This window comes from Myotis lucifugus, unplaced genomic scaffold, assembly GCF_000147115.1.
Source record: "Myotis lucifugus unplaced genomic scaffold, Myoluc2.0 scaffold_240, whole genome shotgun sequence".
Taxonomy (NCBI): domain Eukaryota; kingdom Metazoa; phylum Chordata; class Mammalia; order Chiroptera; family Vespertilionidae; genus Myotis; species Myotis lucifugus.
The window spans coordinates 1,064,422-1,079,107 of record NW_005871288.1 but is presented as its reverse complement, the minus strand read 5'-3'; the positions used below and the strand labels follow the sequence as shown (position 1 = coordinate 1,079,107).

Here is a 14,686-nt window from a genome sequence, read left to right as displayed (position 1 = left end):
AGAGGAGCCACCAGCTCTTCCTAAAATTGATGCAAAGCACAGAGTCGAAGCTACAGTGGGAAAATAATATAATTCACTGGAAAATATCACTAAGCTGACAGAATATTCATGTTTTGGTCTAAAAATCTGACACTAACTAGTAATGACCAGAACAAGCTACTGAAATGCCCTTGGCAACTCATTTCTAAACTGAGGATACTAGACTTGATGATCTCTAGAGTGCCCTTTGGCTCAGGTAGTATAGAAGTCTATGGTTTTCTTCATCTTAGGAGAGCTTTCATTTCTTGTCTTCTGGGCAAGGAGGGATTGGAATACACTGAAAGCTATGAACTGAATACAGAATTTTCAATTAAAAAAAACGGGGGGCAGGATTAAAAAGACAACACAACACAGACCACATGCCTATGACTATATTAAAGCAGAATATTTCTTTAACGTTTGCTGTGCTTTTTGGATCATTCGAGCTGAACAATATTCTCATTGTGACAGGTGAATGACTCAGAGCTAGAGACAGAAATGGGAATTAGAGGCAACACCTTCCAAACACTTGCTCAATGACAGAAAAGTAACTTACTGGTATTGGTTTAAAAGAGTGTGAAAAGCATTTAAAAATCCTTTTGATTGGGAGGAGATATATCAATAACAATGTACAAATATCACTGACATCTTATTTAAGATAATCATATACACTCAAAGATTTGGACTAATTCAAGCAAAAAGATCAATTTATAAAGCATTGTGATGTCTGGCAGTAAATCTAGAAAAGACTGTATTAAATGGCTTCTCTCTTTTTCCTCGGCCTCCCTCTTCATATCAGTGCTAATCACTCAGTACTTCCTTGGGCATCTGATATTTTCTTTTGTATCTGAGCATCTCTGTTACAGACAGAATCGATTGATCTAATAAACTCATCCTAACTTTACAGTGCTCTCCCTTCCAGAATATACTTGTCTCAAAACAAGGCCATGGAACAGGGCAAATGCTTAACCAAAAGGAAAGACAGAATTACATGTACCAGTAGGGAAAATATCTGAGAGTCACAACTTCCCAGACCTTTTCATAGCTTTACACAACGCCCTATTGTTTAGTGACCCAGCTCTCTACTAAATGCAGAAAAGAAGTCGTTTTTAGTTAAGGAAAGAAGGGGTTTAAATCAATCTATAGGCAAATGCTACATTTGAGTGCAGCTATGAATGGCAAGGAGCCTCCAAGGTCAAATATAAAAATAAAATGAAAGATAAATCCTGCAGAAAGATTTTGAGGGTCTTCCCTAATGTGCCGCTCACATTAGTTTTATCAGATTAGCTAATATTGTCACTTTAAAAATAATGCAATATAAAGTGCTTTGCCCTAAAGGTGTGAGGCAAGAGATAAATAAGCCTTACTTGTTTGGGGATCAATAAGGATTGAGGAAAGCATGTGTTTTAGAGAACCTGTGGAACGTGGGGTGGGATGGAGGGTGAAAACTGGTCACCTTTGGGAGGGGAGGCCACATCCAACCTGGGTAGCTGAGTGCTTTAGGTTGGGTCAACTCCGAATTTTTTAAGCAGTTTTTACAACTATGTACAATTAAAACTTAGGTGATTTTTACATAAAAACTTGGGTTCAGGGTTTTTCTTGAATAGTCAAAGGATCTAGCAACTTTGAGTAGACAATCCCACAAGACAAGAAACAGTTGCAGAGAACAATCTCTCCTGGGACTGAAGCTTGACTTTCACCTTGGCACTGACTGTCCTTTAGTGGCCCCAACGTAAAGCAAGGAACTGCCCTTTTTTCTGAGAGCAGAAGGAACCTGAATACACTAAAGTATGGTAGCCTTCAATGCAAAAGTTTCAGTAAGAAAAAAAGAACAAGATTAAGATGACAGCATAAAACAGATCAAATACCTATGACTATTGAAACTGTAGAACATTTATTTATTATCTCTGCAGTTTCTCTACTACAGATAAGCTTTGTTTATAAGAAAAAATTACCAATAATGAAACTTTAAAAGAAAAGTCAAATCAAATTTGTTCTTTGCAAAAAGTTGCAGAAAAGAAAGAATTCATCATCAATAGCTATCCTCAACACTCTATATACTCTCAGAGAATGTTAGATGTCTTTTTTTTTTCCAAATAAGAGAGACATATAAGTTAGCTCTAAAATTATTTTCTTATTGAAACCTGGTCCTAAACCTAGGTTCACAGTATATGATGAAGGTCTAAAGAAAGTTTATTTAACCTACATTAAATCTTGATAAGGCACTAATGAGTCTTTTAAAGAGATAATTTTAATTCCCCAATCTTCAACCATAAAGACTATATAGTGCTAATCTGCCTTGCCCTTTCCATTAAACTTGTTAAGGGCGTTCTATTTAGTCAGCACCCGGAATGGGCCATTAAAATTCTTGTTCGGTAAGAGTTGTGTTCAGTGCTCTGTTGTTTTAAATTCCATTAAATCCAAATGGTCTTTATCGCCCCATGACCACCGTGACTTCAATCAGCCAATTTAATTACCTTACAAAATTGTCAGCAGAAGCAGCAAAGAAAAACAGGAAGCCCTATGACGTTATCAGATTGAAATTTCCCCCTTCGGTGTTTAATCTAGACCAGTCAATAATGATGATGTGCACCTACTTCCTTCCCGTTCAGGAGCTTTTGACCTTACCTTTCATGCTAAGATTTAGGGTTTAAGATTCATTTAAAGCACTTCTACTACCTTAATAACTGGTAAAATTGAAAGTGCATAGAAGATAAAAGCTTCACCACTCAAATGCAAAGCAAACCATTCTGTTTCAATACCATCCTACTGTGGAAAACCTAGTATCTCCTACAAATTCAGGCAGGATAGATGCAGTAGATTAATGGCATAAGTATAATACCATTGACTGACAGTGAACTGCTTTCTACTTGGTGTGTAAAAAATGGACACTGACAATTTCCAGGGAATAAATGTAATTGGTGCTACAATAACTCAGCAAAATTCTAACAACAGGAGAAAATGAATTCCTCTCACTCGAATTTCTATCACAAAAGAGCACATTTTTATTACACAAATTTTGATAATTAAAAGAAAATCAAAGGTTGTCATCATTATCTTAAACAAAACTATATTTAATAGTGAATACGACTCCCCACGATTGGTCCATGGCAAGTTCCTCCTTTGTATGGGGGCAATTCACAGTAACTTTCCTGTGCTGAGTAAATGTGGAAACAGTGTCATGTGAGAATTCAGGGAATGAACACACTGCAGTGATCACTTGAATTAAACTAAAAAGCAAAGGTGTCTGTCTGAAGAAATGTCTCCTGACATGTAAACCCATTTTCACTGCTGAAAGACCACCACACAAAGCCAGAAAATGTGTTGAGCTCCATGTGTCTGGATGGAAAAGGGGAGCTATTTCTGGAGGACGAAAATATCATTTTTCAATGTCGTTTTCTGAAATGAGTGTGCCTCCCTTGATGGATCACATCAGAGTTATTCTTCGAAGCTTTAAGAATAAGTGAGAACTTATGTGAAAATAGATTTTTTTTTTTTACTGTGGCCGTTGTGTTTGCAATTCTTGGAAAGACTTCCCTCCCCTGCTTTCCAGAGCTCAGCTGAGCAGGTGTTCGGGCTTTATCTGTTTCAGGCAGTGGCCGCTATTACTGCTGTATCCCTGCCTCCCGAGAGCCACTTTCCCTGATTCCAGATGTAAGACCACTCCTCCCTCCCGCCCACTTCACCTCCCAAAGGAAGAAAAATCTCTTTCAAAGAACTTGTTGAGAGTGGCGGCTTCTAAGCTCAGTCAATTCATTCACACTCCTCCACGTTGTAGTACATCTGCTACTAATTATTTATATCTGGGATCACATGGGATGTCCAGCAAATCGGGGGATTTCCATAGGAACCCTTTCTGTTCCTTCTCAGGCTCTGGGTTTTATTATGGGGCTGCCTTTGTCTTGGGCATATGCACTGGAAGGAGGCTATAAACCCTGGACCTGTATGGGGGCGGGGAGGGGGGGAAGGGAGACCTCACCTGGGACACCTTTTAATAAAGGCTTCCTACTGCCATGCTTAAGAGAAAAGCTAGGTTGAAACAGCTAAAGGGAAGAAGTGGCCCACCACATGCTCAGCTCCTTGGAAAGAACTATCTTGGAAGAAACTGCCCATGAGTTTGTGAGAAAGTCTGGGTTGCTGTCTTTGCTCCTGGCATTCAAATGCCAAAGTCCCCAAACTCCAAGCAGGACTGGTAGCCCTGCGCAGAGCCCCATCCAGAGCCAGCTTCAAATCCTCCCCACACTTTAGACCTGAAGAGAAGGGGGCTAAATAACAAAACAAAAAAAAATCTGGAAGTCCTGCGGAACCCACTTTCACCTGGGAGGACCATGCCCCCACTTGAGGATCCTGCCTCACTCTGGCTAGCTGCAGGGCTGGGAGCAGCTTCCCATAAACAAAGGTGCCTCATTTACATAGCACACTGGGGCCCCAAAGCTAGAGCAGTGGGGAGAAGCTGGGCTGGGGGCATCCCAGGGCCTCCACACTCTGATAAGCTGGCGGAGAATGTCTGACCAGACCAGCCTTGGGGGAATTGACTTATCTAACGGTCCAAGATCCACCTTGTCTCCTAACAAGGTGCCTTCTGGGTGATCGCCCTGGAGAAGCCAAGCTGGTGAAGCCCAGAAATTGCCACACCCAAGGCGAGAAGCCTGCCATCCCCTCCTGAGGAGCTGACCCTGGGCTGACCCCCAGGCTGCCTCAAAGCCTCCCAGGAGTGCCCAGGAGTGCCCTAAGAGGCAGCTGAGGAGTAGGCCCGGTGTGCAGCCCTACATGGAGCCATGCAGGTTGGGATGGGGAAGTAGGGAGCACTCTGGTATAGGTACAAGTGGGTGCAAGTTTTTTGGGGGCACCAGAGGGGAGTCGTTGTGCCAAAGTGTGTTGTGGCGGGGGAGGGGGATAGATGGGGAGAAAGGAGAGAAGACTGGAGAGACTCTGCAAGGGTACCCTGATCTGGGAAAAGGGGAAGCTAGGAGTGGGAGTGGGGTAAAGGACAGACAACATAGAGTGGGTGAGCATGGGGGTTGCCACAGCACTGATGTGGTGGAGGCAGTTGGCAACTGCTAGCCACACCTGGGTGGATGAGGGAGATGAAAGAAGGGGCTGGATGCCACCTTCTCATAGAGTCAGTGGGTCTCACCCATGCCCAGTGGCTGTCCAGGGGCAGCTGCTCCAGGAGCAACTCCAACCTCTTCCCTTCCAAGGCACAGGGCCAGGGATGAGACCCTGGTTCACCTTTTCAGCCCACGTTGAAAATAACCTTTCTCAAAAGTGGCAGGTATGTGTTCAGCCAACCGTACACTCCACGCAAAACATGTTTTCCCCAGACGAAAACAAAAGTCCCACCTTTGCATCACAGTAGCCTCAACAGGGAAATAAATGTCCCAGTGATTATAATGTTCACAGTCCTGCCCCCCAGCTCAGGTCAGAAGTCAGAGAAAATGGACCTCCACATGGAAGGTGTTTGAAGTTAATGGAGAAAATACCAGGTTCTTTAGAAACTGGGCTGTTGGTTTAGGGTATCAAGGCACTGGTGGGAAGGTCTTTACCTACTTCCTTACTTCTTAAGGAGATTCTTAGTAAGCACTGGTCTAGGAAAATGTATTTTTGTGTGTGTCAGCTCTTTTGGAAAGCTGCTACACACTCTGCTACAGTCGCCAAGATTTTAATATGAAGATATGAAATGATCAGCGAATGTAACAATCTAATGATTCAGCAAATATTGTGCTGCAAGACCAGAACAGCAATAATTAAATCTTTAGAGTACTGGTTCAGTTTTCCAGCTGCCAGGGTTCCTTTTCCCTCCCCCACCCAGTCTGCACACACACTAAGGCACACTCATTCACAAACACACTTCAGAAGAGATCTCAATATTCCAAATAAGTAGGTTGTACTACTCAAAATATTGGCAAAACTACCATATTGTAGCACTTACATGCTTGGAACAGAACAGCTAAACACACACACACATTTCCAGTGATAGAGGGACCTGTTTAATCTCATCCAAAGAAATAAGCATTCCTGCGGACGCTTGTTGCTAACAGCAACATGCTTAAGTACCATCTAAAGGCATGGAAAAAAGAAGGAAAACTACTACAGTAAGAATCCAGTTATAACCCATTGTCTTTTTTTGTTTTGTTTTGTTTTTTGTCATTACCAGCCTTCTGGGCTCCAGGTCTTTGTGTTGGGTGGGAGAAGAGGAAAGTAGGGCTCCCTTTTTTTTGAGAAAAGCATTTCTACCCTGGTTCCACAAAACCTGAGAGAGATGATAAATTTTATCACTATAGAAAAGGCACATGGGGAGAGGAAAGAGAAGATGCTGTTGACATAACAGGAGATGCAGGCAATCACTCCGATTTAAATTTGACTGAGTGACTTAATGTATCTGCTTTTATCTCAAAGGCACATACTCAGGATTTTATGGTTCCCTGCACTCTTTGGTCTAAATCCACTTGAACTGTCAAAGTAGGCTCGCCCACAGTGGAAGCATTTACCGGGCTGGCATTCTTCTCTCTCTCATCTACTTAAGGGAACTTTCCCTGACTAGTTCTGCTCCTACTAAAACTCCATTGGCCATCAAGAGCAGCTGAGCTTTGCCCAGGCTTCATTTCCTCCAAGCAAACCTTCTGACCAGTGTTTCCACTTAAGTCTCACATTTCGATTTTCCCTTGTGCTCTCAGGAAACCCCAATTCCTCAGGAAAGCAATGGATTCCCCTAATATATAACTGCTACCTGGGCTCTTTTATCATGCCACAGTGAAATAAAGATTTAGACTCCCATACACAACTACCCTCCGCCCCAATCATCACTGTTAATCCTTTACTAGTCCAGGACAAGCAGAGTGACAGCTTCCCGAGGAGAGGAGGACTCACAAGTTAACAACAAACAAAACCCTATTCTTAGGACGCTACTTCACTCCAGCTAAGTAGAGCCTTCAACCTTACAATGATATTTTTAAGAGCTTCGCGCCCCTCTAAAGGCACCAGGGATTGGGCTAGTGGTGAAATGAACCTAAAAATCTCTCTGATGACAAAAGAATGCAAAGGGGCTGGTGCCTTTCACTTACGGACCTGTCCGGGTCCAGGAAGAAGCGCTGGGACAACTCGCCAGAGTTAAGAGTTAGCAAGTATTAACTCATCAGCCCCGAAAGCTGAGAGGTGCGTAGCCTGGCGCGCTGGTTCGTGCGGACCTCACAGCCCGCCAAGCCGGGAAGGCTCCCGCGGAGACAGGTGGGCTCCAAGGTGCTGCGCCCCCAGCGCGCGGGGAGGTCAGGCAGCGACCGCGACCACTACCAAACACAGACACTCACTTCAACCTCCAGCTGCTTTTATTTATTTATATTTTTTTTAAGAAAAGGCGGGGGTGGGGGGGGGGGAGGGAAATGAAATAAAGGGCCCTAGGGGTTTCTTTAAAACCCGGAGGCTACAGCGCAGTGGAACAGGTTGGGATGAATGGAGCCCACCCGCTGGGCGGTGCGAACCCTCTGTTTACATCCGCTGCCTCGGAGCCCGACACCCAGAGCTAGAGAGAGATGGGGAATCTTACCAAATCTTAATACATGTGTAGTTCCTTGCGAATATCCAATCCACAGTAAGCAGAGCAGGAGTTTAATGGTGCGCCTGAAGACTGGATTACTTAGGATCGGAGAAATAATCTTCATGGTGTTTCTGTGTCCACACGCGGGGCACCCACTTCCCGGATCTAGCGTTAGGCTACCGGTTCGGGTAGGAATGAGGCTGTGTCGAGTGGTGGCCGCAGGCACGATCAAGGCATGGTCACAGAGCGAGGAAGGAGTCTCCGCTTCCCAAACCCATTAGCAATCGCTGCATGTTCTTCACTCACTGCGCCAAGAAGCAACCTTCCACTGCAAGGGATGGTGGGACATCCATGTTAGTCCGGGAGCATCCGAGAGAAATCCAGCACGCACACCCACAATGTCCGGCTGCGCGAGCCTGGAGAAGCAAAGGAGGAGAAAAATCAATAGGAAATCCAGCCCTGGAAACGGCCGAGGCGTCGGTAGGGAGCTACAGTCAGTCCCCCGCACAAAAGGCGCTTTGCTCTCAAAGATTTTGCCAGGCCCTATTCCACTGCACTGCTGCACAGCTTCTGACGTGAAGCCAAGATTAAGTGAGAAAAATTGAGATAGCTGCTTGCCTCTTAAGGCTCCCTGCCAGTGAGCTTCCCAATATCTATTATGCAACCGATGTGATCAGCTGCCTTCAGTTACAAGAATGAAGTCGGATTTATTTACATGGGGAAAGTGTTTTCCTTTTCACTAAGACTCTTTGCCAAGAGAGTGACTAGTATATGCAAGCGGACTTCTTACAATCAATTGATGAATTGTAATAAACGACAGGACAAGCGAAGTCAAAGTCACTTTGCCTAGGAGTTGTAAAAAAGGAAGTGATGTCAGACAAAGGAATTTATTGCAAATGTAATTTGTGTTTAGGTTAAAAAGAGGGTCTCAGTTATACTTTTAAAATTTTGTCCAGGAATGAACAGAGATTGGAGTGCAGTTGGAGAAGTGAAGATAATCATTTAAAACTTGAGTGGGACATTCCTTGATTATTACCCAGGAATAAAAGTAGGGTTCTTCAAGTGGCCTTTGAGGGGGGAAAATGTTGGATTAAAATGAAGTAATCATATTTTCCCACCCATGTTTAGCTCATCTAAAATAATTGTGCATATGTAAAAAGACAATGTAAATTGGTGCAGCCAACTCCAAAGTCTTCAGTAATTTTTCCCAAACTTCTTAGGATTTTTGGAATGGAATATTTTATTTAAAAGGTGGAATGTGGGATTATGACTTGAGCAACATTGTTACCACTTTGTGTAAAAATGCCTTATTGTTTTCTAGTATTCTGGTCAGAATAATTAAGAGTTCCCAGGCAGTGACTGTCTTGGCTTTCACAAGTGGCAATTTAGTCAAGGAAAAAAAGTACAGAGAAATATATTTTCTACTGAAATACATTTTACTGTTGAAATAGTTAATATGCTCTCTTTCATGCATATACAGATAAAAATGTCTAATCCTGATATTTTACATTAGTAAGTGAAAGCAAGATGGGTAGTAATAAACATATTGCTATATATATATATATTATTATTAAGTGATCAAGAAGCAAAAGAGGCAAACTGCTAAACCTGTATCTTAAAATTAACCTCTTTTTCATACCAACTAACAGGGCATTAGGTTAAACCTTATGAAAAAATATAAAATGCCCTATTTGAAGAATATCTAATTTTAAATTGTGATATAAGTAATCTTTCCTCCAGAAAGGAAGAACACAATGAAATGTTTTCATTCCACCATAATGATTCCTTCAATATATTTTTTCTTATGACTATAAAATGCTTATTTGAAAATAAACCTAATTTTGCAAAGACATTAAGTGGGCATTGATTTTATTTTTAAGATGGAGGCATAACTGCAGTGTCAAAAATAAGTATCATGAATGGCTAGTTCTGCAGTGTAGCAGGCAGTTCAATCAAAAAATTTGACTATTTGAGCACTTTAAAAGGAACACCTTGTGCTAAAACTAAGGGTATCTAGCGACTCCTTCAGTCCATGTTTAAAATGTCTCTTGTAGGCATGTACAGCCCAACATGTTCTGTCTTGTATTTGCTGTCTCATTTATTCCATCCTATTTATTCTTTTCTCTTTTTGATTCCAGCAGAGATCATAATGACTGTGAGGAAAACAATAAATATTTTTATTTTTTTATCTGTCAATATAATTTATACCTAATACCTGAAAATAGAATGTTGTGACTAATCAAAATACTGCAATTCTGCAGTGTAGTTAGCATTTAATGAAACCTGAGAAAACAAATGTACTATGGCACTTCTTTTTCGTGTATTCTGCTAACATAATGGATTTGACATTGCAGTTGTAACTTCTCTGCTTAAAACTAGCATTTTAAACTATGTAGTTTTGTGGAATTATTTATTAGATGTCTAGTTGGAAAAGTGAAAGATCAAGCTTCCAGATTCATGAAGTTCTTACACAGTAAATTAAACAGTTAAAAGTCTATCATAATTTCTTTACTATTAATTTGTCCCCAAAGAACCAATTTTTCACATATGCTAAATTAGATTCATTTACATCCATCAATGAATCTGAAAGGTTTCAACACCACACACAACTCCACCTGTCCAATTGAACTGCAAGGCAGGAGACAACCTTTCTTCAGGACCGCGGACAGCGCTCCAGACATAGATTTATTCTATTCTGGAGTAGTGCATTGAAAGTGGTACATTGAATGGGTAATGTACCATTTGAAGTAGCAATGTGCATATTTCTACTACACAGAGTCTGTGAATTTGAATTATTGCATTGTTCGCATTGTCAAAAGGGTTTTTTATCAACTGTGTTGTGTGTATATGTCAGTGTGACTTACTGGGATTGCTTGGCATACCCAGGATGTGCCAATAGCCATCCCCTTCCAGGGCATACTACTACAAAAGCCATTTACAATAACTGAGTTCCCTCATGAACACTAAACTACTTATTTCACAGTACAAAAAAAAATCCTGAAAGGCCACCAAGAATTCAGAATACTGAATAACATGTTGTCGATGTCCAGTGGCTAAAGACATTTCTAAAATATGCACTTAGTTATTGCTTTAGAATTCTCCACCTGCAGATTTCCATCTGTTATGAGGGTAATGAGATTAATTTTCATTTTTTCTCACTAAATGTCACTCACTCCCAGGGTGAAAGGAACAATAACAAAAACCCTAAAATTACCTTCCGAATACTAGAACAGAATGATTTGGTGTAAAAGATGCCTATAGTAAGGCAATTTTTAAACAATTACAAGTTTCTCCCCAATACTTATAATATACATCATAGTTCTGGGGCTATATGAAGGATTGACAAAATCATTATATAGTATTCACTGACCAGATTTAAATCTTTTTAAAACTGTGTCAGTTTTATAATTTGCTCCTTTCTCAAAAAACAAAAAAACAAACAAAAAAAAAACACTATTTGGTGTCAGGAGATCCTATATGTTTTGTAATAGTGAAATTTATGCACTTTATTCCATGGTTGCATTTTTTCTCACTTTAACCATATGGCAGCCTTTATTCTAGGAGCCAAAGCTCTGTAGGTTCCAAGGTCAAAGCAGAGATGACAAACGGCAAATGCACACATATATGTACACGCAGAGAGGAGCTGTGTCTAAAAGTAAGGCTCAAAAAAATACAGACTGCTGACATGAAGAGGTATCAAGCCTATGATCAATTACCAGGGAACAAAATGCATATCATGTTCATGCAAAGCTTGTTTCGACAACAACAAAAAGCCCTTAGCTTCATCTTTCACTGTATTTTTATATTTACTGACACTAATGACCTCTTATTTGGGGGCACTATTACTTGAGAATCAATTTTATTTTTCTATTCTCCCAGTGAAAATGAATCTTATTCTAGTTAGCTGCCACCTGCTGGGGCATGAACAAATGTGTGATAATCCTTACAGCACAATGTTTAGATACCTTTTGCAAGAAACAGCAAATACATAATCCCAGGACAACCTGAATTTCAAAGATATTTCAGAGGTTCTTCCATACCATATCTATATTTAAATTTTTCACATGGAATTCTTTGTAGGAATCCCACTTAACTTGTCCTGCTATTATGTGACATATAAGAAACCTCATCTTATAGTAACACTTGACCTAGTCTTCCATGTATGTGGCCTGTTGTATTGCAGCTAAGCTAAAATAAACAGCCTGTTCACCCATGATGTTAGAGGTGCCAGAGAATAAAGTCGGAGCTGATACCAGTTAAAACCATACTGTTGCATACTTGTGCTTCCCTCTTCTTAACTATGAAAGCTATGCTATGCAACCCCTTGTGATTCTCAACACATCAGCTGTTCTACCAACATTCTGCTGCACTGATGATTAATAGCATTTAGAGTTTTAATTAAATTTTTGATGCCAAAAAGAAGTATATCTTAATTAAGAAACTAAATTGGAATAGATTTACAGGCCCTGGAACCTTTTTCTTTTAATTTCAGCTTGTGCAATCTCCAATGGGTTTAAATAGAAGAAAACAAACAGGTAAGATTTCTAGGCACCACTTATTCCCTATCACCTTCCTTTGGTACCTCTTGGGGGTTTGTTTTGTTTTGTTTTGTTGTTTTTTTGTTTTGTTTAATTAAGAAGTTCCTAAGGCCTCTAGAAGCAGCCCTGGTGGTGACAAAAATGATTCCTATAAAAAAAAGTTATAAGGTAATAAACTTAGACAAGTCAAGACTGAAATATCTTCCAGTATACTAAGCCTAAGATTCAAATGAATCAATCGTCTCTTGTGAAAGGAAAAGAGTAATTAATCCGCAAGGTAACTTCTGTTGAGAGAATACTTACAGTATGAAGATGAAGAAACGACAGAAGGAAATCTGTTTGTTACCAACAGTATAGTAGTGATAAGTTTTCTAACATCCCCTAGTATTCCCTAAGTTGGAAATCGTTCTAAGGACCACAGCTGGGTCGTGTTGTTTGGCAAAGAACTCCCGGAAGGTAAAAATTCCAGGGGCTGAGAGAGTGTCCTTAAAAGTTCTTGAGGTTGACCATCCACCCTGGTGACACGACTCCCCTCACCCTAACGGGACGCCCTCCGAGTGTCTCAGAAGCTCGCAATAGTGGCCGCGGTGAACAGGGATGTCTGCTTTTCAGGGTAGAACTAGGGAGCCTGGTCATTGGGAGAATGGGAGAAGGGAAGGAAGGCTGGGGAGCTCTTCAGACCCGCAGGCAGACACACAGCTTCTTGCCATCTGTGTCTCTTCGCCTCCTCGCGCGAGTCCCGTGGCGGAGGCCACTTCCCAACACGTCCGCTCAAGAAATTATTCTGCGCGGAGAGCCGGAGCGTCCGCGGCCAGCCGAGCCCGTGGCTTCCTTGATGGGAACGGGCTGCCGCGAGCGGGACAAAGCCACTTGCAGGGCACCGATCTGGCGGGTGCCCCAAGCGCACCGGCTCCGCCGCGCCGCTCCTCGCTTTCTTCCTCTCCGGGCGGAGAGCCCCGCTCGCCCGCCCCTGCTCCCTCCTGTCCTCGTGGGAACGGGAACGCACTCTTTGGAAGGCAGCCCAGGTCGGAGCCCACCCGGAGGGAGTCCTTACCTTTCGCTGGGGGGGAGGTGGGCGGGGAGGGGGAGGGGTGGTCCGTGGGGAGGAGCAGCCCGAGGAGGTCCGGCGGGAAGTCCCAGGCTCGCGGACGGAGGAGCGCAGCCGCGGGCGCCGAGCGAGCGCGAGTGACGGCGGAGACGGAGACCGTAAAGCTGCGGCGGCTGCTGAGACAGACACGCCTCCTGGCGGGGGTTCCGCGCCTCCTGCTTTAAAGGCGCCGCGCTCCTTTCCCCCCCGCAGCTCCTGCACGTTCCGGACCGCCGCGGCCAAGAGGGTGTCAGCTCAGCGCAGTGGACAGCGGGAGCGAAAGTGCGAGAAATCTGGGCGCCCCCAGACTTAGACGTTAGGAATCCCCGCAACCAGCTCACACCCCAGCTGGGTCTGGGATGGGGGGACCGGGAACAAGATGCTGGGTCAGGGAGCGATGCGAATCGCCAGGGAATGTGCCCGGCCCTGGGTGGTGACATGCGTAAGGAGACCCAGCTCGTTGGGTTCTGGGTGGTGACTTGTGAACCTCTCTGAAACCATAGCAACGAAACTTCTCTGCTGCCTGCATTTGGGGAGCAGCTTGTAGTCTCTAAAGTGGCCCTTTTCGTCCAAGTACGGCCATTTCCCTTTGAGGTCCACCAGACAGATCTTGACCTGCGCCTCACCTGCACCCCCACCCTTTTGCACACTCCCCTCGCATTCCCCGTCCCCTTAGGCGCCTCCCTCTGACTCCTTTCCTGAAAGGGACTTCTCCCAGGGTCCGAGGATGGGCAGGCAGTCTTGGTGCCCGCCTGGCGCCTTAATGGCAGACTCCTCCTTCCCCCCAAGTCCCTGAACTCCCTACCCAAACAAATTACAGAAAGAAGTTTGGTTTGAGACCAGATAGTCGCCGCCGCACTGGAGGTCGCAGTTCAAAGGCTGGAGAAAGAAATCCGGGGTGCAGTTCAGGCCTGGCTGGCCTCAGGTCTAAATACTCTAAAGGACTTTTTAAAAGGCCCGAAGAGGGAGGGGTACCCACTTCCCTGAATCTTCCCGCAACTCTGCTTCCAGGGAGGGAGGGGCCGCTGGCGGCTCCCACACCTGGCTACCCCAGCGTCTCAGGAAGAACATCAGCTTTTTTTTTCTTACTTCCACTGTTTATTTTTATTTTTTTTCTTTATTGATACATATGTCTCCTTATCCCCCATTGCCCCCTCACCCCTCCGCACTCATGCCCTCACCCCCCTGTTTTCTGTGTCCATTTTGCAAACAATGTCCCATTTCCGCTCCTCCGGGTCAGAAAAGTCAACAGCTATTCAATACCGTTGCTGTTTTATCTTCGTCCCTACAATATTAACTAGAGCAGAGATTTTGCAAGTTGCCCCCAGAGGAAGTTATGGAGCAGCGATTAGAGAGGAGGTTTAAGTGAGACTGAGCAGAAGCAGGAAGGGGGGTAATTTTCAAACGGGCTGCATAAGGCGCCAATCTTGACTTCCAATCTCTAATTCCAAGGGCCTTAAGTGAAAAACTGTGTCTCCAGAGACCAGCTGTCGTTGTGACTGGAGACAA

General features: G+C 43.4%; 1 protein-coding gene across 1 annotated transcript in view; it reads right to left on the bottom strand.

Annotated features, from left to right (window-relative positions):
- Positions 1–13,234, bottom strand: part of GRIK2 (glutamate ionotropic receptor kainate type subunit 2) — a 552,508-nt gene extending 539,274 nt beyond the window's left edge. The window contains exons 1-2 of the mRNA XM_014464175.2: positions 12,394–13,234; positions 7,562–7,968 (exon numbers count right to left, since the gene is read on the bottom strand). Coding sequence (XP_014319661.1) covers positions 7,562–7,676 — 115 coding nt within the window. The 5' untranslated portion in view covers positions 7,677–7,968; positions 12,394–13,234. The remainder of the gene's footprint in view (positions 1–7,561; positions 7,969–12,393) is intronic.
- Positions 13,235–14,686: the final 1,452 nt, after the last annotated feature.